The 26,693-nt window shown below is 44.3% G+C and overlaps 2 protein-coding genes across 3 annotated transcripts in view; one reads left to right on the top strand and one right to left on the bottom strand.

Moving 5' to 3' along the window:
* The window catches only part of COG5 (component of oligomeric golgi complex 5), a 2,640,594-nt gene that overhangs the window by 751,109 nt on the left and 1,862,792 nt on the right, over positions 1-26,693 (top strand). The gene's annotated exons all lie outside the window — the stretch shown is intronic.
* Positions 22,547-26,693, bottom strand: part of GPR22 (G protein-coupled receptor 22) — a 47,154-nt gene continuing 43,007 nt past the window's right edge. For both annotated transcript variants that reach the window (XM_069629141.1, XM_069629142.1), the window contains one exon: positions 22,547-23,954. In XM_069629141.1, coding sequence (XP_069485242.1) covers positions 22,631-23,929 — 1,299 coding nt within the window. In that variant the 5' untranslated portion in view covers positions 23,930-23,954 and the 3' untranslated portion in view covers positions 22,547-22,630. The remainder of the gene's footprint in view (positions 23,955-26,693) is intronic.

Genomic DNA, 26,693 nt, shown 5'->3' with positions numbered 1-26,693 from the left:
AAAGACACACGCATTAGTGGGTGAATATAAGGACATTAAAGGAACCACCCATCATAAACTCACCTGACTTTACCTGCGGCAAATTGTTTCCTCTACGCTAAATCTTCACTCGGCACCTGTGATAAAAGGGATAAGAGACGGACTACTAAATATAAAGGCAAATAGAAAAGGAGGCCAACTCTTGAACTTTTACAACAGTATACTTACTGCACCTTGCCAGGAAAGTCAAGTAAGCTTGGATCCTCACCAATCCGAACACCAGTGAAGTAACTGGATATAATCGCACCCCTGCACCAGAAGCAGGATGGAGAGCTCGTCCTTTCAAACCTTAAAGTGAGAGTTAACAGGGAATTTCGGAGGTGGTCTGAGGAGAGTGAAAGAGGGAAGTGGGAGGCCGACGTGCTACTCCGCAGGTAGTTAATCCCCTTTCTCCATCTACAGAAGGATTCTCCTGCGAGTCAGACAAGCGAGATTTGGGGGTCCTGTCCAGTCGGTCTTCCGAGTTCTGCGCATCACCTTAGAAGAGGCTGCAGCAGTCCAGACCTGGTCAGCGTCTCCGTGGGAGTCAGGTGAGCGTTAGACTTTGGCCCACAGGGGCTTGCAAGTGGGGACCATTGAAGGTTACCTGGCGGCGCTGTCCATATTTAAGCGCTCGTCTGAAGAGTGTTCCTATTTTAAGATTCCTTTGATTTCGCCGTTTTTGAAAGGGCTCACTAATGTGTTCCCTCCGTCACCTTTTCTGGTGCCCGGTTGGGATCTGAACCTTGTTCTTAAGTTTCTTATGGGTGCTCCGTTTGAGCCTTCACATTCTTGCCCTTTGAGGCTGTTGACTCTGAAAAATGTGTTTTTGGTTGCGGTTACTTCCGCTCGCAGAGTGAGTGAGTTACTGGCAGTTTCAGTTAAGCCACCCTTCACTGTGTTTCAGAAGGACAGGGTTGTCCTTAGAGTTCGTCCTTCTTTTCTTCCGAAGGTGGTTTCGGAATGTCATGTGAGCCAGAACGTTGTTCTTCCGGTGTTCTATCCTCCTCCACATCCTGGTAAAGAAGAGGAGAGGCTCCATAGGCTTGATCCTAGGAGAGCGCTGAGCTTTTATATTTCGCGCATGACCCGGGTCAGAGTGGACAATCAACTTTTCATTGGTTACGCTGGAAAGCATTTGGGACAAGCTGTGACGAAACAGACTGTCTCGTTGGATTATTTTAGCTATTTCCGAGTGTTACCGCTTGGCGGGTAAGGACCCTCCGGCTGGTTTGCGGGCCCATTCTACCAGGGGAGTGGCTGCGTCTACTGCCCTGCAGAGGGGAGTTCCTATTCGTCACATCTGTGATGCAGCCACCTGGACTTCAGTACATACTTGTGTACGTCACTACTCCCTCGATTGCATTAGAGGGCAAGATCTGGCCTTTGGCAAGGCAGTTCTCTATTCCGCAATTTAATTGGGCATGCTAAATTTGTATTATAAATTCTTTCCCACCTCCTTGCTTGGTACTGCTTTGGGAGTCTGTCATAGATATGGAATACGTCAGAGGACCCAATCCCCTCGAAGAACAAGTTACTTTCTTACCTGGTAACGTTCTTTCTATGGGATGGTCCGACGACGTATTCCATATCGCTCCATCCCTGCCTTCCCCGCTGCAGAATTTCTTTTGCGATTGCAGCTTGCGTTCCGCAAGGCCTTGTGTGTATGACTGGCAGTAAACTGGTGGCACACGTTCTGGAAAAAAACTATAACTGAGGCTATGGGCGTTGTGCGTCCTACTTATCACATGGGGTGACGTCGGCTGTCGGAGGAGGTCCTCGGGGACGGGGCATCAACGTCATCGACGCAGGACGCAGACGCCAAAGATTTTCCAAAGCAGCACAGCTGTGGACATTACCTGTCATAGCTATGGAATACGTAGTCGGACCATCCCATCGAAAGAACGTTACCAGGTAAGAAAGTAACTTGTTCTTTGCGGTTACATCCAGGGTGGGGTGGGATGGGACAGTCCGTTCGGAAGCCTTCACTATTGAAATCATCATTTAGGTTGCTTCTTTACCCGATGCAAGGCAACGTTGAAATGCGACAATTAAAGACTTTTCTGTACAACAGCCTAGATTGCTAGCAACTACTTAACAAGGTTGTCTAGCGCCAAAAAGGTTTAAAGCTCACAGACTTGTCTCCCTCGGAGCACCATGCTTACGTCACTACATCTATGATTAAAAGGCACTCAATTCCACGTAAGCCTATTTGGCTTGTTGCGAGTTTTCATTGCTTTACGCTGGTCATCGCTCTGCAGTATTCAATGCAGAATCTACTCGCCCAGAAATGGATTTGATGCAGAGGATCTGGCTCATGAGCCTTATTCTTCTAAGGCCGATTTTTTCCATTTTTTTTCAAGCACCGGAGAGGCCTTCGGATTTGGGATCACCTACACCTGTTTCTCTGCCAAACTAATAAAAACATTTATTTAATGCAGACAACGTTGAAAATAGGTGTATTCGGAACATTTCCCATTCAGGCATCAACACTATCCAATCTCCTGAATGACGCCCGAGTTTGCAATTCAACAGTTGATGATTGTGAAACAGTGTTATTTCAAAAAAATCACAGGAATTGGTACTAGGGAAATGAGTGTTTTTTCCATCCTGATGACGTAAAATGTGACATCACATTAACGATGCACTGATGAACTTAATCACGAGAAGTGGACCAAAAATCCTACAATTGGTGTAAAATACATTTTAAACGTTCCTTTTGCAGTGAAGGACATACATGACAAATTTAGCATTCCTTTTATGCGGTTGTCTTAAGTGAAATGCCAGCCAGCTCATGCATAACTCCCCTGCCATCAGTTACTCTGCAACTAATTCCTGGCCTATATTACCTTGCTGGTTACAGCGAGGAGGGGATGGTGCACAAAAACACTTGGCTCACAACACCCTAGAGCGGAATGAGACTGATCGGCTGGAAAATTTCAGCGGCAAATGACCACAGTGGGACATGCTAACTACATTTAGGCAACAATTTCGAGATTCGGCCTAAATAATTTCCTGAACTTGATCAAAATGTAAGGTTATCGAGAATGTTCTTCTATCTAGGTCAACACTGAACAATTTCCTGTGTGTTGTGGTTTGCGTTTCATACACTGTGAATATAAACTGTGAGGAGATAGAGTAGTGCTAGAGTGGGTTGTAAGATTTTGACCAGCTCTAGTGTGCATTCAATGCTTGGAGTCAAGACTCCCGAGAATGGAGTACTATTCCTACCTCCAGAGCTTGGTGAGTCTGTGATTCTCTCCAACAGAGGGAGGCTAGTAATAATAATGCAGAGACCAAAATGCCTACACAATGTGTGTAGAGCGCACACAATTGGCCCAATGTAGTGTATCTTCATGTGCACTTTGTCATTTTCCACGCACGTTTTGGTGAAGGATCTGAACGCAGTCTGTATGTATATATTCAATGCGGGCCTTATGTGAAGGGTGCAGTTTCCACTTTGACATTACATAAAAACAACATATGATACTTAATCACTAAAGTTTCTTATATTTATCACTCACATTATACCAAATATATGCCTCCTATACAACGGTTTGCTCACAGTAATGCTAACAGCATCAATTCATAATACATACTGAATTTGATAACCTATAACATCAGTTCATAATACATCCATAATCTGACAGTTCATCAAGTCTCATAATTCATATTTAATATTTTCTGTAAATGCCAGATGTATTTGTTTGACACAGACAGGTAATATACTATTTTAGGGTATGTGGCAGGTCCGAAGAAGGACATGGACTTTGACTTTCTATCTCACTGGTATTTTTTTATTAACTGACAGAAACAAACTCCTATCTTTCCCTACACTTAAGGGTTTCCCTACCTAACGAAGCTAACTAAGGTGCTCGTCAGTAGTCAGTGAGAGTCCAAAATCATAATCCCTCCGCTGTCCAAACTAACCTATTCTAACCCTACCCCTCTTTTAACAACAAAAGCCAGGAAAATGATACCCTTCACCAAGTTCCATTCAATAAAGTAGTTTTAAGTAATCTTTGGCAAGGCACAAAATAAGCAGAGTCGCATAGCAATTTGCTATGTATGTCTGTAGGTTTGCTAATTAAATTACTTGTTTAGCAAAGCTAGCTTTTTAAGTTACCCTGTTCAATGAAAGCACGGTTCACTCTGCATTCTTCCTGTTTTGATGACTCTCGCCACCCTCTTTTCTCTGTACAGTGCAAGTTTAAAGGGACTAATGGAGAGAGAGTGCAGCAGTAATCATCTCCTCCACTCTTAAGTTACATCCTGTGTGGGAGTGCTAGGCAAGATTATTTTATTTCTTTTTCAAAGTTTATCTGGTCAAGACTTCTAACATCGACTGAATTTCAAGGGTTTTATTGTGTTAAATCTGGTCAATTTAACTGCACTTTAACAGATTTTTTTTCAGTGAATTTCACGTTTTTATTTTTTTATGGGCCACTAGCGGCCATGTCCACTGTATATTATCACTGTATGTGTTCCTCAAATATGTTTCTTTTACACCCACTAGGTGGCTGCATGACCTGGTCAGTGAGCATGGCCGATGGCCGTGCCCGCTGTATATTTTGAAACACTACCGAGCCACTTGCCGTTGCTTTCAGCCACGGCCTTCAGCTCGGCCAACTGTACATGTTCCCCCAATATGTTTCTTTTAGACCCACTAGGTGTTCAGCCATGGCCACTATACATGCAGCAAGCACTATACATAATTCACACCATTCTTAATAACTTTTTCATTTTGTTACGTATTGTTCCCAAAGGTTTGTGGGGGGGGCGGAGGGGTTGTTGCCTTGACAAACATTTGAACATTTCATCCAGCATCCAGGTCCAAATGGTCTCGGACTCTGAAAGCGAATGAAGAAAGGGGAGTGATTGCTTGGCAGGAGAGTAGCCCGGGCTACCCTGAAAATGACGTACAAGTCTGGGACCTGCACTCAAGTAGAAGCCAGAGAGTAAGTGATTCTGGGACCCTCAGATTTACAGAATCTGATAGAAGGGAGATACGGGGTTGGCAAGAGAGTGAATCAAGCTCTGGTGAAACCACTGCGCGAGCCTGGGATCCACATGCATGTAAATATAAAAGAATAAGAGGGTCTGAGACCCTGAGAGCTGAAGAGAAAGAATAGAGTGTGCCAGAGGCTTGGCAGGAGAGTACCCCAAGCTACCAACACATTGCATTGTGAGCCAGGGACTTGCACCCATATGGGAGCTACAGAAAAAGCAAACTGGATTTGAAATGAAACCGGGTCTGGGACCCACCAAGATAAAAGGAAGAAATACTTGCAGACTGTCAGAAGTAATTTCCTGGATAGTGTTTGGCAGGAGAGTGAACCAGACCTATCCGGCGGCTGTGAATCAGAGAAAGGGAGTCACAGGAACTTTGAGATCTTTTGTTGTAAACATTTGGGATACCTTAGAACGGCCAGGAAGACAGTAAGACTTCCCCTGACTAAAGTAACTCCTGTTATGTATTGTGGTGGGAACTAGAGAAGAGAATGGAAGAAACAAACAGACTAGTAGCTTCATAAAGTGGAACCAGAGGAAATCATAGGGAAAGGAGCTATTCCCTGGATGTTGGAACATTATACTTTTAAGAGTTTGCTTTGACCATTTTTATAACCAGGATTATCTGGAACTTTCTGTTGGTGAAGAACTTTAACCATCACTTTAGGAGAAGAGTATATCCCTGCACTTTAGTTTTCCGTTATTAGTGTTCAGGTCAAAGATAGGTTTTTGGACACGACCGTGACTGACGGTTCAGTTGACATCCATACTTATTCAGTAGATTATTTTAAGGCAAGGAAACCCCTCTTAGAGCTGGGGCCAGAGAGGCTGTTTTCCAACCTTTTATCATTTAATAAAAGTGTATAACCAAAAGAATGTCACCACTGTGTCAGAGCCTTCCTTCTGCACCCTTACAATACTTACAGATTGTTAAACAGAACAGTGAATGATGTGGGAGAGAGTCTGTAGCCCACATTATAGAAAATGAGGGATCTTATTTGAGATGCAAAACCATAGGGCTGTTAATTACGTTGTCTTGTTTAGCACTTGTGTTAGGGTAGAGTCCAATCTCCAATCTTAAAAGAAAGCAGAATCCATACTGTCGCCTCCTCCCCTCAACTACCCTGGTTGCATCCTTTTCCTGTGGTCAACCTCAAAAGAGAGCAGCATCAACCCTGCTCCTCAGTATCGAGTGGTAAAGAATTGTGCCTTTGTTAACATTTTTTTATAGGAAGTAATGAAATGCCTTTCTCTTTCTCGTTATATAGCTACTTTAGCCTAGCAATACCTTATATTCAAGTGCAGATTCGGTCGGGTTGCCTTATTGTCTGTTCTCTGTGTAGAGTGAATTATTTTTTTTTTTAAACTTTCTTTATTCGTGGTTACAAAAGCACAGCGGCACCGTAGCACATTTCAACTCGTATATACAACAAGAACACATCTTAATTTAATTCTGTTTACACTGTTACGAGGACATGTCATCATTCTCAATCATGTTGCACAAGTAGACTCTGAAGGGGCCCCAGATGTCCTTGGGTCTGCATGATACAGGTTGGGTCATAACAAACTGTTCTTCTGCCTCATTTATGTGTGTCAATTCTTGCAAAAAATGATTCATACTGGGCGGGGCGGAACTCTTCAATTTTTGAAGTATACATTTTTTGGCTATAGCACACGAAATGTTGAATAATCTACGAATTTTTTCAGAACATTTGCCAATATCGCCAAATAGGTATTTCTGGGGGGTCAACGTAGGGGGAATCTGTGTTCTCTTCCAGCAATACTGCCACTTCTTTCCAAAACCCTGTCACCAGCGGACATTTCCAATACATATGATAAGCATCAGCCTGAGGTGAATTGCACTTAGGGCAGGAATCTGAGGCATCCGGTGCAAATTTTGCAACTCTGGCTGGTGTATAATGTAGCCTGTTTAGGATTTTGAATTGAATCAATCTTAGCCCAGAATTTAGTGAGACGTTTTTAGTAAGCATGCAATACCTTGCCCATTTCTCCTCCTCAATTGGCATCTGTAAATCTGCTTCCCACTTCTCCCTAACACGATTCTGCGTGGGGGTGTGTGCCTGAACCACAGAGTACAGCCTGGAGATCCCAAGACCGTTTGTAGTCGTTATTAGTTGTATACACGGATGAACCACTTGTTGGTCCGGAAATAGCGGCCACCTCCTAATAAATGCGGACCTCATACAATAGTATTGGTTGGTTTTGAGCGGTCCATCTCCCAATGCCCTTAAGAGCAAGCTCAGTTCCACAAATTTCCCATCTACAAACATATCTCCCACTTTCATTTCCCTGTCAGGGTCCCACGAGTCTTGTACGCTAGTATCTTGTGTGGGAGGCAAGCCCGGGAAGTTCCACAATGGTATCTCCGGGTTATAAGGTGTTTCAATCTTCAGTCTTTTGAATATTGCCTCCCATGCCCTTACCGTGCAGCTTACAGGGTTATATTCGCACGTGTCCCTATATTTTGTATCAAAGAGGACAGATTGTTTATTTGTGGGGTGTGTGGTATGTTCTTCTATCCACGCATGGGGTGTACTATCTGGGGCCTTATACCATTGTTTTGCAAACTGTGCCTGGGAAACATAGTAATAAAGCTCGAAGTCAGGGGCGGCTATGCCTCCCGTGGAATATGGTTCCGTCATTTTTTCTCAGCTCATTCTAGCTGTTTTTCCGCCCCAGAGAAATGTGACCACTATGGACCGGAGTTTCGTGAAAAAGACTCTGCCCGACCATATGGGGATATTTACAAAGAGGTATAGTAACTTGGGGAGGATCACCATTTTGAGGACCGCTACTCTACCCGCCAATGAGATTGGGAAGCGTCCCCAGATCTGAAGTTTCGTGTTTATAGTGCGTAGTACAGTTTCATGATTATCTGAGTACAGCGTGTGTTTGTCTCTGGATACCAGAACACCAAGGTATCTGATGTTTTGGTCTGACCATTTAAGCCCTCCTGTGGTGAGAGGATACCTAGTGGCCGGGGTAAGTGGGAATATTTCAGATTTATTTCTGTTTATAGTGTACCCAGAGTTGCAAATTCCCGTATCTCTTCCATTATGGGTGCTATATTTACCTCGGGCTCTCTAACATACAGTAGTGTGTCGTCTGCATAGAGTGAAATCAGCTGGGTGGACTCCTTTATCAGAATCCCTCGATTTGTGTGTCTGTCTGACCGCAGCCACCATTGGCTCGATGGTTAATGCGAACAGTAGGGGTGAGAATGGGCAGCCCTGTCTAGTACCTCTGCCCAGTAGGAACATATCAAAGATGGTCCTGTTAGTTAGGACTCGTGCACCAGGTTTTGTGTATAATAAACTGACATACTTTACAAAGTTGGGGCCCACCCCAAATGCTTCCAGAACCACCAGGAGATAGACCCACGAGACAGAATCGAATGCTTTTTCCGCATCGAGGGATATGGCTGCCGCACTTCTTGCCGGGTCTATCTGGGCCATGATGCCAAAAAGCCTACGGAGATTCAGAGCAGTGGATCTTGTGGGGATAAACCCATTCTGGTCAGGGTGTACAAGGGTAGGTACAGCAGGGAGCAGTCGGTTCTCCAGGACTTTAGCGAATATCTTAGCGTCAGTATTTATAAGTGACAGGGGTCTATACAACGATACGTCCTGTGGAGGTCGTCGTGGCTTGGGGAGGACCGTTATGATAGCCTCCCTCATGGTGGGGGGCACAATGCCACTATCAAGAGCTTCTTCCCATACCTGCATCAATACTGGGACGAGTTCCTTGTGGAACTCGTTGTAAAATTCGGCCCCCAACCCATCCGACCCAGGTGCCCTACCTGACGAAAGCGCTTTAATTGCTTCTGTGATCTCGTCTGGGGTGATTGGTTGGTCCATGGCCAGACGGTCTTCCTCAGGGAGTCTGGGGAGCGAGAGGGCCCCAAAGTATGCCTTAATTTCTGGGAGTGATTTCAAATTCTTATTTGAATAGAGTTGTTTATAAAAATCCAAGAATCCCCCATTTATATCCGTATCAGTGAGGCGGATATCGCCTTTCGCTGTCTGAATACTAGTGATCAGGGTGGGTTGTTTATCTTGTTTGAGTAAGTTGGATAGCGTTCTACCCGCCTTATTCCCCTCTCCATATCTTCGAGCTCTAATGGGGGCTGCAATATATTGAATCTCTCTGCTAGCCAGTTTATTAAACTCTGCAGGTGCGTGTGAATGTCAGACAATAAGTCTTTATTTTGGGTGTGCGTGTAGTCTGTTTCTAGCCTGTCAAGTTTGCTTTCGACTTCTGATATCTCAGTTCTCACTCTTTTCAACAAACCCACCGACCTAGATATCAGCACCCCCCTTATCCAAGCCTTAAAGGATTCCCATACTGTTGAGATTTTGTCAACCGATCCCATATTGTTGGTAAAGTACTCTTCGATATGACATGCAGTGTTTCCACTACCACAGGGTCTGCAAGCATTCCACCGGGCATTCTCCATCTCCTGGCGGGCACGGGCGCTCCCCGGAGCACTAGATCTAACACCACTGGGGAATGGTCTGACATAGTACGAGGTAAAATTTCACACCCCTGCAGTGCCGTCATCATAGATGAAGAGATAAACCAGTAATCGATCCTGGATTCAGAGTCATGGACAGTAGAGTAAAATGTGTATCTTCTACTATCAGGATGTAGCTCCCTCCAGGAATCCACCAACAGATGTTGCGATAGGATGTGTACCAGATTTAGGGCTGCTTTACTGGGGGCTCTGACCACTTTAGAAGCTCTATCTAGCACCGGATCAAGGACCAGATTAAAGTCCCCACCCCAGACGACCCTTGAAATTTCAAGCGAAACAATTATCTGATATAATTCTATGTAGAAGGCGGGGTTGTCAATATTGGGTCCGTAGGTGTTGACTAGGAGAAGACGCTGGGAAGTGACCTCTCCCCATACCAGAACATTCCTCCCCAAAGGGTCAATCCTATGATTCTCCGGCATAAACCCCAACCCTGGATGAATGAGTGTAATGACCCCCCTAGATTGCGATGAATAGTCTGTATAGTACCTCAGGGAGCCCCATTTAGGCAGTATATGAATATTACTGGTCCCCACCATGTGAGTTTCTTGAAGCATCAGCATCTGGGGCTATGTCTGGTGATGTAATTACCAATTTTTCTAACTTTCATATGATTATTTAGCCCCCAGACATTCCATGTTAACAGTTTAACCCTCAGACCATCGCCCGTGAATCGTGAGTAGATATCCGCCATCCTTTTGAACCGCAACTATATAATGTTCGTGAATACTAGTCAGTGCCGGTCCATATGCAACCACATTTTTACATCTCAAATCCCAGTTACCAACTTTGTGCCTCAATAGGGCCAGTCCAAGACTGTAACGTCTAATCCTAGCTCCCCTGCCCTCCCCCCCGCCCTCATCATCACCCCCAACTCGACGATGCATCAAACCAAACTCGTGGAATATTCCAAGGGTAGCCATGTTGCTTCACGTGGCCGCCGACTGGGTCCCAGTCTCCACTTAAACACATTGCTTGGGCCGATTAGTATTACACATATTTCCCAGCTGCGGCTTATGCTAGAGCCTGTGTTGTACCTGCCTTTGCCTCATGAGTTTATCTTCCCCCTTCAGTCTGCCGGTCTGGGCCTGTTGTTTTGTGCTGGTCCGCCCCCTCTAGGAGGGAGAGGTATGGAGGTTTCGATGTAATGTGTAGCCTCAGCCGGGGATTCAAAAAAATGTGCTCTGCCTGCGTGCTGGATCCGCATATTGGCTGGGAAAATGAGGGCGTACGGGACTTGACGCTCCCGAAGGAGCTTCTTGACTGGCTCCTCGTAAGATCTCCTGTTTGCTTGCACCCCCGCAGAGAAATCAGGATAGATATGGATATGATTTTCTTCGAACTGGAGCGTTCCCGCCTCTCTTGCCTTCCGCAGGATAGTGTCTCTGTCCCTGTAATTAAGGAGTCTTGCAATTATAGTGCATGGCCGGGTGCCCGGCTTAGGAGTCTGGGCCAGTGTGCGATGTGCCCTTTCGATCAGAAAATGCTCAGAGAATGTTTCCCGCCCAAACAGGGTTTTGAGTAATTCCTCCAGTTGTCTTTCCATCTGGCCTTTCCCAAAGGATTCCGATACCCCCACTACACGGATATTGTTCCTTCTTGATCTTGATTCGAGATCCTCGCATTTGTTTTGTAACTTAACAAAATGTTCTTTGATCAAGGCAATGTCTCGGGTGTGACCAGCAATGGTGTCCTCATTAGTGCTTATCCTATTTTCAACCTCGGTGACACGCACACTCTCCTTTTCCACTCTAGCCTTAAGGGAGCCTATGGTAGAAACAATGTCATCCAGCTTTGTGTTGACGGAAAAGAATCCACTCTGCACTATTGCCGTTAGTTTATCCACTTGATTGCCAGGTTCCGCGTTCGAGGGCTCATCGGCGTCAGCATGCAGGTCTGCCACAGTGGTTAGGTTTTGATTGCCCGTGTAGGCGTCCATCAGGCCTTTCTTCTTGCTCCCCGGGGTCTTAGAGCCCCTACCCATCTTGGATGGTTCTTCAGTTGTGGTGTCCGCTATGGCTGCCGTGGTAAGGGAATATTCCACTTGCCTCAGTTTTGTTCAACGTGTATCGGGCCTTGGAGCGGGAGCGGGACGCGGGAGTGTATTTCCGTCGTCCGGGGGACCACTCAGTTGGCCCGAGTGGATTGCGCCCTTCGACGTATTGTATTATTGGAATGGCGGCTTATGGGAATCTCAGGGCCGTAATCGGACTATGCGTGCATCCGCTGATCGCCGGGTGGGATATGATGCGGGGTGTGTGGTTCACTCCTGGGGTTCCCAGCAGGCCCCTAGTTCATGCGCTGGGGTCTCCAAGTGGGAGCCAGCCCCAGTCCGGCAAGTTGCTCCACCAGGCGATGTATGGGGCCCAGGTAATCCCCCGTGGGAGTGATAGGATTGTTTCGGGCAGCGGTGTTCCCCAAATCCCGGGGCCCCCCACAGTTTCCGTCATATCCACCTCACCTTGATCGGATGTTGTCTTCCAGTTCCCAAGGAACCGCAGTGGCGCAGCTTCGAGCGAAGAGCGGGAGCCGGTCGAGTACTTAGGCTCCGCCCACCTGGGGCCTCTCGGGGCGCCGAAGCCGCGGGACTCGAGTAGGCCGTCCCGGTGCTCAATTCCGGGTCTCGGCCGCTGCGCGGGCCGACCAATATTTGAGACGGCACAACTCTGGCCCCTTCAGTCGCCCGAGCCCAGGAATTTCAACGGATGTTCACGGGTATTCAGGCTAGCGATGCCTGTGTCCGAGGCTTACCAGGCGGGTCTGAGACGGATTTTTATGCAAAGGATCTTTCAGTGGAGCGGGAGCTCAACAATCAGGTGGCCATTTTTGTTGTGCGCAACAGCACCTCCCCTGTGTAGAGTGAATTTATATGGGCAAGCTGTGGAGGAAACATTTGAAAGTGACCATGGGATTCCCCAGTCTAATAACCCTCATTTTGACCCATTTGCTGTACCCAGTTCCTTGCAAGTAGCAACACCATTCATTCTACTTAGCCAACAGCTGAATTTTTACTTTTACATTACGCAAGACCATAGATATAGATGTGGAAATCGGGCAGCAACAGACCCCTATAATCTATTCTTGTCCATTGTGCACTAACAACATGCATCCTACTCGAAATCCATTTGTGCTATTCATTTCTGAATGGATAATATATTTGCTGTTCAGTAGAGAAAAAAAGCTTTTACCGGGCAATTAAAATGACGAGCTAGTATATTGGCTTGACTCTCGAGGAAATGGTTTTCTTAACAAACTGGTCAAAAGGAAGTGAGTTATACAAAAATGAATACAAACACTGAATAGGTCAAATCCAGGTCACAGAGGAATCGAGTTCAAACAGCACTTTTGCAGGCAACAGAAGCTAATTTACTAACCAGCTTGCAAACAGTAGAAAGGCTAATTACAGAGAAAACCAGTATTTATCCACAAATATCATTTTCTCCTTTCCACATTCTGTGCCTTTAATTGTTTTTTATTTTTATTTATTTAATTGTTTTTTTATAACGCGCCTAATACCGTATGGGAGTTTGATTTCTAAGTGCTGATCCGGGATTCAAACCTCTGTTGCTCTGTGTGGTCTTGCTTTCAAGACCAGCACGTTGCCCCTGTGCTATCCTCCATTCCCTAATGGCTCCTCCAGGCTCCACCTATCAGCCAAAACCTACAAATAGGCCATTACTGGAGCTGCTGTTTACGCCTCTGAGAAGAGGAGTGTAATGCTCGCACTTTATGCTTGAACTACTATTAAAGTGTGTTTTTATTTATTTTTGTAAAATAAATGTATAATGTATCAAAGTTATTCTTTTTTGATGGGCACAAGTAGGTTTGTCGTTGGGTGTGCCGAGAGTCGGGTCGAGGCTCTTCTCATGGCCAACAAGACAACAGTTCTCGCAGGAGCTAAGTGCTGGATACTGAGAGAGTGCAAACTAGATTTTATTGATGGAATGTTGATAGAGGAAAGCATAGAAAAATAAGTGGGTGATTTTATTTAGCAACAAAGACCCAAATGAACGTGGCATTGCCCAATGTGAGGTGACAAGGCTTCTTTCTAGAACCATTTTTACCCTGCAGCGAAAATAAAACGCCTGCAGTATGCGGCGTAACGACACTGCTATATTTGTGCAGATGTTAAGCTTTCGAAGAGTCTTTGACAAATATTAAAAATAGCCCGTTACATTTTCAGCTAGCGGGTATATTTGTGCAGTCAGCCGTTAGAAGAAAATATTCCTGTGTGTTGCTGATATTTTTCACTTTTAGACAGACACACACATGCACACACACACACTCCCTCTGCCTTCTTAGAAAATACATATTATACATGTTACATAATAAGAGATGTTTGATTTCTGTCTGAAGGGCCCTACAAACGCCCAGCTTCCATTTTGTCACACAGTGACCATCATCGGATGATAGCGGTCTCCTGTATGTACATGGCAGGAATTGAAGAGCAGGTGTTGTGTTGATGAGTCCTTTATTTTACAGAGTTGCTGTTGTAATAAAGAATGCTACAAACATATAATTGTGCTGCTGGTTCATGAAGCCTCATAGTTAATGCTGCTTGGAATGTCTCATTAGATCTATATTTCTGATACTTAACTAACTTGAGTTGTGTGTGTGTGATTGACATGAAAGATGCAGGAGCGATATGATGCCACCATATTCATTGGGACACCTGTGCCCTCTTTTCCTCCTATCCTCTGGCCACCCTCTTATGAGGCCAAAAACCTCAGGGTCATCTTCGACTCAGCTCGCTCCTTCACCCCTCACATCATGGACCTTACCAAAAAGGCCCACTTCCAGCTTCACCTCCTCAGAGGCATTCTTCCTTTCCTCACTTTCTTCCAGAAGCTCAATGTCTCCAGAGCTTTGGTCCTTTCCACGCTGGACTACTGCAACAGACTCTTTCTTAATCTCCCTCTATCCTCCATTCGCCCTGCCAGCTAATCCAGAATAGGGCTGCAAGACTTCTCCTTGGTCTCAAGCCCAGGGACTGTATCCCTCCAGCCCTAAAATCTCTCCACTGGCTCCCAGTGGCTGCAAGGATCAAATTCAAGACCGTATGCATCATACACAAGGCCTTCTGGTGCCTGGGACCATGTTATCTCCAATTTCTTGACTTTCCCCTCTCTGACTTGAGCCTGACTACATTACGTTCTGGAAACTGCTCAAAACTCTGCTCTTCGCTACCTCTTTCCCTTCCCTGCTAATCACCCCACTGCTGCTGGGACTGGTCGCCGATCCTCATGAACTTCACAGGATCTCGGGCCCTTCCTCCCAGTCAATACCAGCAAACCCCCCCCATGCACTGCCCTGTGGCTCCACATACCACCCTTGAGAGTCGCCTGTACTAGCACTTAGCCTGAGGCTCTCCTCCTGGATCCCCTTATCACTTCCCTCTCGGGCCCTTCTCCAACACTTGACCACTCCTCCTTCCCCCATTCTATACCCTTCCCCTGCACTTCTCCTTATTTTAATTATTGTGCATTTGTAAAGCACTTACATCAGGAAATTGTGTGTTCAAAGCGCTCACAGGGCAAAGGCTAGGGAACATGGGAACAAAGGCAAATAGAATAGCTGATGAACAGGAAAGAGGCGGTCCTACTAAGCATTCAGAATGTGCAAGTGCAGGGAGAGAGAGAAGGAACAGGGAAAAGGGGAAGTGCTAGGACTTCCACGGAATGAAGTGCCAAGGAGTCAGTTATGTGCAACACTAAGTGGCTGGCAGAGATCAGTAGGTACAGAGTGATCACCTGCCAATAAGTACAGGCCAGTGAGAACACAAGCTAGTCGGTGCCCAAAGGCAAGTGCTGGGATGGGGCGGAATACTGCGGGCAACTGGGCGGAAAGCCAGGTCCCAGAGGACACATAAGGTCCCAGGCCATCAATCTCAGTGACTGTCGGGTAATTAGCACAGGAGTGAGAGGGGGAAGGAGGAGGTGAAGAGGAAAGTCTTGAAGAGCTTCTGGAATTTGAGGAGATCCGGCTCAAGACGGAGAGGAAGGGGGAGGCTGCTTCAGAGGAGGGTGCCAGCTGGGGAGAGAGATCTGCCACCAGCTCGCTGCTTAGAAAAACACCTGACAGGCAGACAGTTGGAGCCGGAGGAGCATAAACATCTGGAAGGAAAATATTTGGTGCGAGCAAGTTGTAGATCGATTGGTCCTCGGCCCAAGACAGCCTTATGGATGATGCAGAGGGATTTCAATTTTATTCTTGCAGCAACCAAAAGCCAGTGGAGGTGATCTTATGACTGGAGAGATAAGGTCCCTGGGCTTAAGGCCAAGGATAATTCTTGCAGCCCTATTCTGGAATTCTGGAGAAGCTTGAGGGGGCGGAGTGAGGAAGAGGGTAGATTAAGGAAGAGGCTGTTGCAGTAACCTAGCCTAGAGATAACCAGATCTCTAGAGACATTGAGCTTCTGGACAAAAGTGAGGAAAGGAAGGATACCTCTGAGGAGGTGGAGTTGCAAATGGGCCTTCTTGGCAAGGTCCATGATGTGAGGGAGGGAAGAGTCGAAGATTACTCCAAAATTTCTGGCTTCAGATGCAGGAGAAGGGAGGGTGGGGGGGACACCCCTCTAATGGGTGGCCATAGTGAAGGGAGGAAAGAGGGAGTGGGAGTCCCAATATGAAGGATCTCAGTCTTGCTGGCATTGAGGCAGAGATCATTGGATGCACACCAGGACTGGAGGGACGATCACTGAGGAAGGAGCTCAGCCAGTCCAGTGCCTGCTCCGAGATACCAAGGATATCATGGAGCCACTGAGGACGGAGTGGTTGACAATATCAAATGCAGAGGAAAGATGAAGTAGAATGAGGACCGCAGGGAGAGTTAGTGTCAAGAGATGCAAACAGTTCTTCACTGGTGTTCAGAAGAGCAGTTTACGTGCCTCTGGATGCTCGGAATCCAGATTGTTGGTTGTGTAGGCACCCAACAAACACAGTATGCTGGGCTATTCGGGGGAAGACCAGCTCCTCCAGGAGTTTCCCAAGGAAGGGAGTGGTAGAGATGGGGTGGTAGTTAGCTAGACAGGACTGGTCGGTGGAAGGCTTTTTCAGGAGGGGGCGCAAAAGAGAGTGCTTGAGGAAAGAGGGAAGAGGGGACGGACCCAGTAGCAAGAGAGTGGTTGCAGAAATCGTCGATGCACTTTCATGGCCTTATGTCACAAGGCCTAGTAGGACCATGACTTTATATATATTACTGTGTTTTTTTGCCACTGTTATTTCCCCTGTTCCCTTCCCATTTAGCGTTGTGGTGCTTTGAAACATAATTCTGTTGTATAAAGCACCTTACAAACGCTCAATAAAATAAAAAAATTAATTCATTAGGCAGTTTTGTAAATGTTCATTATCAAGATGTCCCTCTGATATTTATGCAACGAAAGGGAAGACTTTGTTGTTTATACTGTCCATCAGGATACTTCGATATTAATGATATATGGGCCTACACAGACAAAATTGGTAAATGAGCTTGCCCAGTATACCTTTATTATCTGCTGTGCATCAAGGCACTTATTGACAAAGAACAAACTAACTTTAGGAAGCTGTAACACTTCAGTGATGAGTTAGTTTTCAAATGTGAGCTTTTGGTTAGTTAAACTAACCCTAGACAATAAAGAGCAAAATCTTTGACAAAAATGTATTGCTGTAAAAACGTTAAAAAAATCAATGAGACCGAATAAATGTCTTGTATGAATTGCTGATAAAATTGTAAATTAAATTTGATAAACTGCTGTCCCCATTATTAGCCAAGATGGGGGGGTGTGCTTACCCATGTTCATGCTAGCACCACAGTGATCACTAAACCTGCTAAGCCATGAACGCATTGTTCTAACTATCACCCAATATCACTGCTAGTTTGGTGTCCAAAATCATCTCTCTAAGGCTAGATGCGTTAAGACTAAATAGATTGTGCCAAAACGGATGCACTGCAATCAAATAGGGTTTATTAAAATACGTCATCGGCCTGACGTCTGCAACGCACTGGCCATTCACTTCACCACTAAAACTCAGGACATCCTGAGCACCCTTGCTACCCTCCCGCCCAACCCCTCCCTTGCTACCCTCCCGCCCAACCCCTCCCGCGCTCCCTTGCCTCCTACGGCTTCTCACTCTCCTTATTCCTCTCTCCTCCTTCTCCTCCGTCTCACCTGACGAAGTAACCAGAGTTGTCCACTCCATGAAGGTCTCCTCCAAATAGGTTTCCCCTTGCTCCTCCAGAACAATCAAGGACAACATTAGCTCTCTTGCACCTGCACTCGCTGCTTTCTGCAATGACTCTTTTGCCACTGGATCTTTCCCATCTTCCCTCAAGAACTCCTTTGTATGCCCCCTCCTTCAGCAGACCCTATCAGACTCTACCTGTCCAGCCAACTGCCACCCTATTTCTATCATCCCTTCCTTGGAAACGTACTGGGGAAGCTCGCCTTTACACAACTTAACTCATACACTGAACTTGTTGGTGGTCTCCAGGACCATCAATCTGCATTCTGAGTATCCAGAGGCACGGAAACTGTTCTTCTGAACACCTGTGAAGAACTGCTTGGATGTCTAGACTCTAACGCTGAAGCTGTCCTCATCCTACTTGTCTTCGATACGGTTAACCACTCCATCCTCATAAAACAGGCCCATGATACCCTTGGTATCTCAGAGTGGGCACTTGACTGGCTTACCTCTTTCCTAGCTGACCGCTCGTCCAAAGTCATTTTGGGCACCTTCTCCTCACCTACCTCCTTCTCCACCCGTGGTGTCCCCAAGGCACCTCTCACCCTGGCTCTTCAACACTTGCCTTGCTCAGATAGCACTCCTCATTTCCTCCTTCTCTGCCAACTTCCAGTGCTACGTGGATGAAACGCAACTCTTTTTCAAACTTCCTACTGACCCTCTTGCATCCTTCATCATCCCTGACTGCCTATCTGCCATCCAGTCCTGGTGTACTTCTAACAATCTCTGCCTCAATGGCAGCAAGACTGAAATCATTCCCTTAGGGACACCTCTTTTTTCCCCTCATTCTGGCTGTCATCTACGGGCTCTCCCCCTGCACCTGCTTCTGAAGCCAGAAACCTTGGAGTCATCTTCGACTCCTCTTTCTGTCCTTCCTCCCTCACACCCTGGACATTGCCAAGAAGTCCCAATTTCAAGTCTTCCTTCTCAAAGGAATTCTCCCGTTTATCACTACCCCCAGAAGCTCAATGTTACCCGAGCCCTGGTTCTCTCTAGGCTTGACAACTGCAATAGCCTTCTCCTAAATCAACCTTCTTCCACCTTACGACCCCCTCCAGCTAATCCAGAATAGGGCAGCAAGACTTATCCTTGGCCTTAAGCCCAAGGACCGCATCTCTCCGGCCCTAAAAACTCTTAACTGGCTTCCGGTTGTGGCACTGGTTAAATTCAAATCCCTCTGCATCATTCCCAAGGCCGTCGGGGGCCTGGGACCATGCTATGTGAAACATTTCCTTACTAAATACTCTTCCTCAAGACCTCTGCGAACCTCTTGCCTGAAATATTTGTGTAAAGCGTTTCGCTAAACAGAGGGCCGGAGGCCGATCAATTTCTTCTGGCTCCCTCTTTGGAACAGTCTCCCCCCTCCCCGGTACACAGTCTGTAAATCGAAAATTATATACTGAATCGCTTGTACATCTAAACATATAACTTGAAAACCCTTATATCAAATATATTTATGGTGGGGTAAAGGGTTCATTTGCGGGGCGGTCGGGATGGGTTTTTAGGGGTCAGAAATGGGGTTTGGGGGACCCCCCTGCTCCCCAAAATTAAAAAATGACGAACAAAAATGTATATTCAGATTTTCAAGGTATATTTTTCGATATGCAAGTGATTCAGTATATAATACCTCGGTATAAAGACATGTAACCAGTCTCCCCCTCTCTCTTCGTCTTGAGCAGGACCTCCTCAAATTCACAGAAACTCCTCAAGACTTTCCTGTTCATCTCCTGCTTCCCTTCGTCCCTCTTCTAATCTCACAGTCCCTGTGATTGGTGGCCAGGGCCCTTATGTATCCCTCAGGGACTTGGCCTCCCATACCCAATCGCCCCAGCCTCTGCCTACCTCTCAGCACTTGCCCTGGAAACCACCGGCCTCACTTCTGTAGGCTTGCACGTTCTACCTAATAGCACCTTCCATACTACACACTTCATCTGCAATTCACCCACGTGCACAGACACTCCAGCTCTTACCCCAGCCCCCTTTCCTGCTGCACCTGCACGTTCTGAATACTTACAAGGCAAAGTAGGTCCGTCTTTATCTTCGACTGTATACATTGTTTTTTTCAATCCCATGTTCCCTCCCTGCTGCCCTGTGGGCGCGTTGAAACGGAATTGACTTAATGTATAAGCGCCTAACAAATGCACAGTAAATAAATAAATAAGAATAATCCTGAATCATGTGCCATGGTCAATATTGGTGCAGAAAAAAACCTTCAACAACATAGGATGGAAATATCTCTCTTAAGAACCATGTACATTTAATTTTGGACCCAGCTTCTTTACTATAGTATTCTATGTCCGCCCTTCTGTGCAAATAGCGGGTAATGGCATTACCTCCAAAGCTTTGAAACATTGGCAAGTAACAAGGCACGGCTGTTATCTTTCCCCATATCTTTTTATCATAGTGATGGAACTTTTTACCCATGTACACGATACCATCTCTGAAATGGAAAATAAAAATGATGTTTCCCACGTCCTCTTATATACTGATCATGTCCTGGTTTTGATTTCTTCACTGGGCCACCTCAGCGCAGATGTTATTTCAAATGTTGAGATTGTTTGGACGTGTTTCCTATATCAAGGCTAACATGGATAAAACAAAGATCTTCCTGATTTCCACATCGCCATTGGGGCCTTTTTTGTTGGCTTGTACATTAAATTGAGAGGTGTTTTACCTTACTCGAAATTCAATTATTGTGGTACACCATAAATGACATGCAAACAAATATCACTTCGATTTTAGATAAAGTAAACTGGATTGTAACAGGTGGAGAATTCTTAGTCTCTCTCTCTCTCTCCCTCTCTTTCTCTTTCTCTCTCTCTTTCTCTCTCCCTCTCTCTCTATAGGACAAAATAAATTGTACTTAGATGTTTACTTCTCCTAAGAAAACTGTTTCTTTAGCATGGTGTCCCTCTCATTCCCCAAAAATGACTTAACTATATAGAAATTTAACACATTTCTATAGAATGGAAAGGGTTATTGTTCCGATATGCAGCCTCCACAAAAGTGTGGAAGAGGGTATTTTTGGTTAACCCTCTATAGCTCATTACCGTGGAACATTTTCATCAAGGTTCCTCCAAGACTGGTTGGCTAATGTTAGGATGGGTCCAAATTGAACATACGTTGTTGGTTCCCTATCCAAGTGTGAAGATAAAATACAGATATATACAACTGAATGAGTGAAATAATGTTGAAGGAAAATTAATTTTAAAATAATCTAAATGTGCGTGGAAGAAGTATATTGATTTGAGAAAGACTAGGTATTTATTTTCATTAATAGGCTTCTTCTAGACTCCATTTTGAAGTTATATGCTTGTAGTGTGGATGGGGAAATGATCCTGGCAAATAATGCAGTGTTTAATGGCTATTTTTACTTTCTGCTGGCTTAGCAAGTTACTTTAGAAATATGCTTAGATCACCAAAACTATATCATGTTTCACAATTAGAAGCCGCTTCAAACGAATGACGATAAAGAAGGTGAGTCTTAAATGTATTAAAAGCGCCATCTGTGCTGGTTACGGCTTGAACTATGGGGGAGTGACCATGAGAGTCTTGGCTTGCCAGCCTCCACATTGAAGACCACTGTGCTTATTAGCATACAGGAATCGTCCTTCGTGAAGTCATAGAATCATCCACTAATATTGAAATCCATGTACAGCATGGCTTTACTATCAACTAGAGAAGAGATATACCACATACGAAAAGAGACAGAAGTGATATACAAGGCTATTCACCTCCATGTTTAACTCTACTGGGTGACTGCCCCACTACCCCAGTTTACCCACTCTCCTCTTTATGTTGGTTCTTTGTCATGTCCTGCATGTTCTATTTTCTAAAAAGAAAATGCCGTCCAATTTATTGAGTTATGGACATGTGTTGTATATTACACCTCCTGGATCTAATCAGTTTAGAACTATTAGATTGTATTGTCTCTTCTTGAATTACCACAAGCCTTAATGCTTTGGGTTTTCTTCTTGTTCATTGATTACTGCTGCTGTCGCTTTATATGTATTTGTTTTATTGGTTTAAGCCAACGATGTTCGATCCTTGCCCATGCCATGCTCTTGTGCTAGTTTTGGCCTATAATCTAATGTGATTTTGTTTTGTTTTGCAAGCTTTCAATACAAATGTATTTTATAAAAAAAAATCAAATTAAAACATTCTTAAAATAGGGTGCTCTGGAAAGGCTTTAAAAAGTCAGTAGATGTGTTTTTGTGTTTTTGTGGCTTAATGAAGGTTAATGTTGCCAGGAAATCCAGCAAATTCTATGTTTTTTACAAAATGAAAATGCATATGTAAATGTGCAACCTTCAGATAGAAATATAACTTTTTGAAACCTGAAAGCCATGCAAGATGGTAGTAGTTATAACACCCAGATCAGTCAAGGAAAAAGGGGAACAATTATATTTACGTATACAAAGGACAATGATGTTTGTAGTAGTGTCTTACGGTGATGTCCTCTATTTGCCATAATGTCACCAAAATGCAAATATTTTACAGGGGCTTCAAGAAAACCAGTGAAGCTGGTTATATTTCAGAAGTGTTGATTATTTTAAGGCTGTTTATTATAATTTTGTTTAAAAAATATGAGATATACATAAATGTCTTGTGAATATATTATTGAAAAAAAATATACACAATATTACTGTAACAAATTGCCATGCAACATTTACAATACATAGGAACTCAACCTACATGGCTGTAGCTATGTCGACATTTATATTCGAAACTGTACATTGTACAATATACTTAAAAATCTGTTTGCTTTATTAGCAGTCATTTCATGTTGCACTGTTTTTGCCCTTGTTGATGTTTGTAAACCACCATGTTAGTCTGTGACAACCTGAGGTGCTAAACATTTCTGCTTTGCTTCGCTGTCCTCAAACATGATCTTTTTGTTTCTCTTGGGCTCAATCCATGAGTTGTGTATCACTGCGTTATTGGGCATAGGGTCAGCCTCCACAATCGAGACCACACGCTTCTTCATTTTGCTTTTGAGGACCTTCTGAAACTTCTGCCTAGTAAATGCATATAACAAGGGATGAAATATTGTTGTTCCATATGCCATGACTAGAAAACACAATCTTAACTTCACCAGAAGGTCACTTGGGCCCAAACACAAAATGATAGTGTTCAGTATGGAAAGTGGAGTCCAGCAAAGCAGAAATGTTGAAATAATCAGCAATGACATTCTGAAGACCCTTTTCTGCTTCTCACGTCGTTCGCGGTGTCTTTTCACTGCTCGCCGCAGGGCAATTATTACAGAAACTGAAGTCCTTACTCCGAACACCACATTCCGTCCTCCGCTGCTCTGGGACACATCTGTGGTTTCGTGTTGTGTGGTCAAAGAAATCGTTTTTTTCTTCCTGGCTTTTTTCTTTTGCCCTGTGGAAAATCTTGTGCCTATTCGTATGTTTAGTGCCTGCAATATTTTGTAGTATGTGATTAGCATTACGATGACTGTTAAAAAAAAGATTGGAATTTGCACCAGTAGATGATAGTACATACCTAGTTCAGTGTGGTACTCATTTGTGCTGACACACAGAAGTGTCTTGTTCTCCCATGTTGTCTCAGTCTGTAAGCTGAAGAAGCTGACTTCAATGAAGGGAATGAGGAAAGAAAGGAAAGAGACGATCCATGTTGACGTCATTAGCATCACAGCCCTTCCCATGGTCAGAATTCGATTTGCAGGTTTCACAGAGATGTCATAGCGATCCAGGGTGATGGCGAAAACGTTCACTGCCGTGGAAACGCTAGCAAAAGAGACGCAGGCCTCGTGGAAGCAGCAGATAAGGGCTGTGTTTCGTTCCAGTGACAGTAGAAGTATAACTATTGTGAGAGGAATACATCCCACGCAAATGATTACATCAAGCACGTGAAGGTTCATCGTGATAATGTTACTGACTGAATTTATTAAATTGGATTTCATGCAATAGAGGACCAACACTGTGAGGTTGCTACCAAGGCCTAGGACAATTTCTAGCATTAGAAATACAGTGAGAGTGACTTGGAAGCTCAGTGGGTATGGTAGTGGCCGGTACATATTGTTGACGTAACCAGTGTCATCTCGCACTGTAATGTTTGATTCCGATTGCATGGTGACTTCCAGCGCGAGAGAGAAACACATCCTCTTGGAACAGTTGGCTTTTTACCTAAAAGAGGAGCGAGAACACAAAATCAATTGCTTTCAACATTGAAATGATCTCCATTACTAGAGACCGTTTTTTCTTCACTTTAACGAAAAATTAATGTTTGAGTTTCACTGGGTCACAGCATATTATGCACTTTGTCAAATAGATAGTCTCAAGATAAACATTTTTTTTTAAACAACTGCGTTGTGCAATACTTGGGTAGTGGTAGAGCAAAATAGGTTGGGTTTATAACTTCGAAAGTGTATGTAAATATAGTATTGTTCAAACTGACTATGTAGCAACTGAATTCTGCCCACTCCATCATTGTTAGCAGATATTGGCCTTATGGTGTTGGTGTAACATAGTGGAACTAGATCTTGGTTTTAGTACAGTTCATTACTGTTTACATTGGTCCTTAATGAAAAAGCCTTCAACAAGGGTGTGTTAGCAGGTGTGAACAGTATGCTCTCAAATCAATGTGGTAATGGGGAAAGAAAAAGTTGTCAACAGACAGTTATGCTAAGGGTATCTAATGCAAACTTTTCCACCAAAAATAAACAATTGGTCCACGAATTTCAATTGTTTTTGTTCAGTTGTGGCATCATCCAATAGCATTGAGCGAATTGAAGTCACAGAAGTTAAGGGGTTGGAATAGTTGCTCGAGTGTCTGAAACCTTTTTTCAGCCCTTTTATTCAAAAGGTTTGTTGGACCAGGGGTAAAACTTTCGAATTTGAAGCTGTCAGCCAGCCATAAAAAGTAACTTGCCACCTCAATTCTGCACATAGGCAAAGTTCACCATTTTTTACTCACCAAGAGTCGATTATCACTAGCCACTGGCTAGTGGTGACGGCACACTTTGAGCCTTGTTTTCAACTATTTGGTTTCTATAACTCTTGGTAAGATGCTTGGAGTCACCACATAGCTACTTTAGACTTTTTCTTGTACATCTTTTTACCACCTCAAGGTGCATACCTGTCATGTCAGGAGTCGTGCATAATTTGTTTAATTAAACACACGTTCGGCTATGCTTATGCTCCGGAACATACACTAGTTCTGTCTAATAAGCATTGCTTTGAGGTTGTAGAATGAGCTCTTGTCTAGTGTCATTCTCTGGGCAAGTCGCCTGCCATCAGAAAGAGCATTTCCAATAGTCATTCTGATTTTGTTGCCGTCATGTCAGTAGTTCGTTAACAGCACAATGTTCTAGAACAGATCCCATGTTAGAGAATTCATTTCACAGAAATTTCTGTGTGAACTCAGTCCCCTTTACTGTGGATTGTAATGGGGCATGTAAAATATGGTATTGTCATCCCAGATTTCACTTTGTAATAGCACAACTTTAGAAAAGCGCATTTAAAGACAGATAAGGATATCTAAGAAATCTAAATTTAACTGTGAATACTGTCTGTTATCAGTGTTTTCCAAAGTATGCAAGGTTGATCACCTTGCCATTAAGGCTAGTAACTAGTAAAGGTGTAAATGCTTACTATTTTTGTCTAAACCAATATTGCATGTTAGATTCTTCTTGTTAAACAATACTTACTGGAAAGGGATGGCAATGAATGTGTGTGTACTTTTTGTTTAAATTAACTAGTGTAGTTTCTAGTAAATTACGTTTCTCGGCAATCGGTCACATTGTGCTGCACCCATCAAGGTACTTTATTTAACTGGACTGGTCCTTTCTGGGCTTTTCTTAGCATTTCTGACTAGTACGGACGTGTTTCTGCTGCCAATGTGGGCTTTACTAACCCTCGGATGGTAATATTTAATGTTTATTTTCATTTCTATTATGGATCTTCCCCATCAACCCTTCGTAAAATGGTACATCAAGATTTGCTACCTGCGCAAGCTGCTGAGTTGAAGCCAAAGTATTACCCATAATCAATTTGCACGCAGTGTTAAAAACGTGTATGGATGCTTCATCTGTTTTTATGAATGGTATATCTCGTTGATGTAAGCTATCTCTGGCTGATGGCTCGGTGAAAGAGCAATGCAGATTACTAACTCTGTACTTGGTGCTTAGGCTTCCACGTTGATTTGTGCTGGAGCTCCACAATGAGACATGTCAATAGGAAATATTTGATGCATTGAACTTTTCTGACTCAACAAAGGCTGGGTTGCTGGATTTAGAGTTGATACAATGTATTCACCACTTGGGTAACCTACAAGTTAAGTAAAGCTAGCTTGGGGGGTTCTTGGGTTGTAGAGATGCAGCCTTTTGATGTGCACTTTCCCTTGGCAAGATTTTCCTTCCAGATGTCAGATGTTAGTGTTCTGATACCATGGGGAATGTTTCAGCTTCTGGGCTTTCCAGAGTTTGGTAGACCGATTTCCAGATACCTCTCTGTGACATGCTGCATTATCTGATGATACCCACCAATTGTCATATCCTCTAAGCTGACGAAATCATTTCAGCAGCTCACTTTTAACTGGACCACACGAACCTCAGCTGTCATGTCGGCCAATCTGTTGGCTCTCTGTTAATGTTTAGCCAAGGCTTCAAATGTTTTCATCTGCCAATTGTTTTGTCCTAACCATCCTCTGCCTAGACTAAACTCTACTGCTGCTTTAAATATGCACAGTGTCCTGCTGCGGTTGGGCATATTTGGGCGCAGGTCCTTTAAAATGAGATGTGATGGCGGTGAGAGACCTGTCTGTGCTGGTCTCGGGGGAGGAGTGCTGTCTCACGAACGCACCTGATGCTTCTTCTGAGTCCTCAATGTCATGAGTTCCTACTGAACAGCAATTCTTCAAGTACA

Source organism: Ambystoma mexicanum, chromosome 12 (assembly GCF_040938575.1).
Source record: "Ambystoma mexicanum isolate Mex_15411 chromosome 12, UKY_AmexF1_1, whole genome shotgun sequence".
Taxonomy (NCBI): Eukaryota; Metazoa; Chordata; class Amphibia; order Caudata; family Ambystomatidae; genus Ambystoma; species Ambystoma mexicanum.
This window is presented reverse-complemented; position numbering and strand designations above follow the sequence as displayed.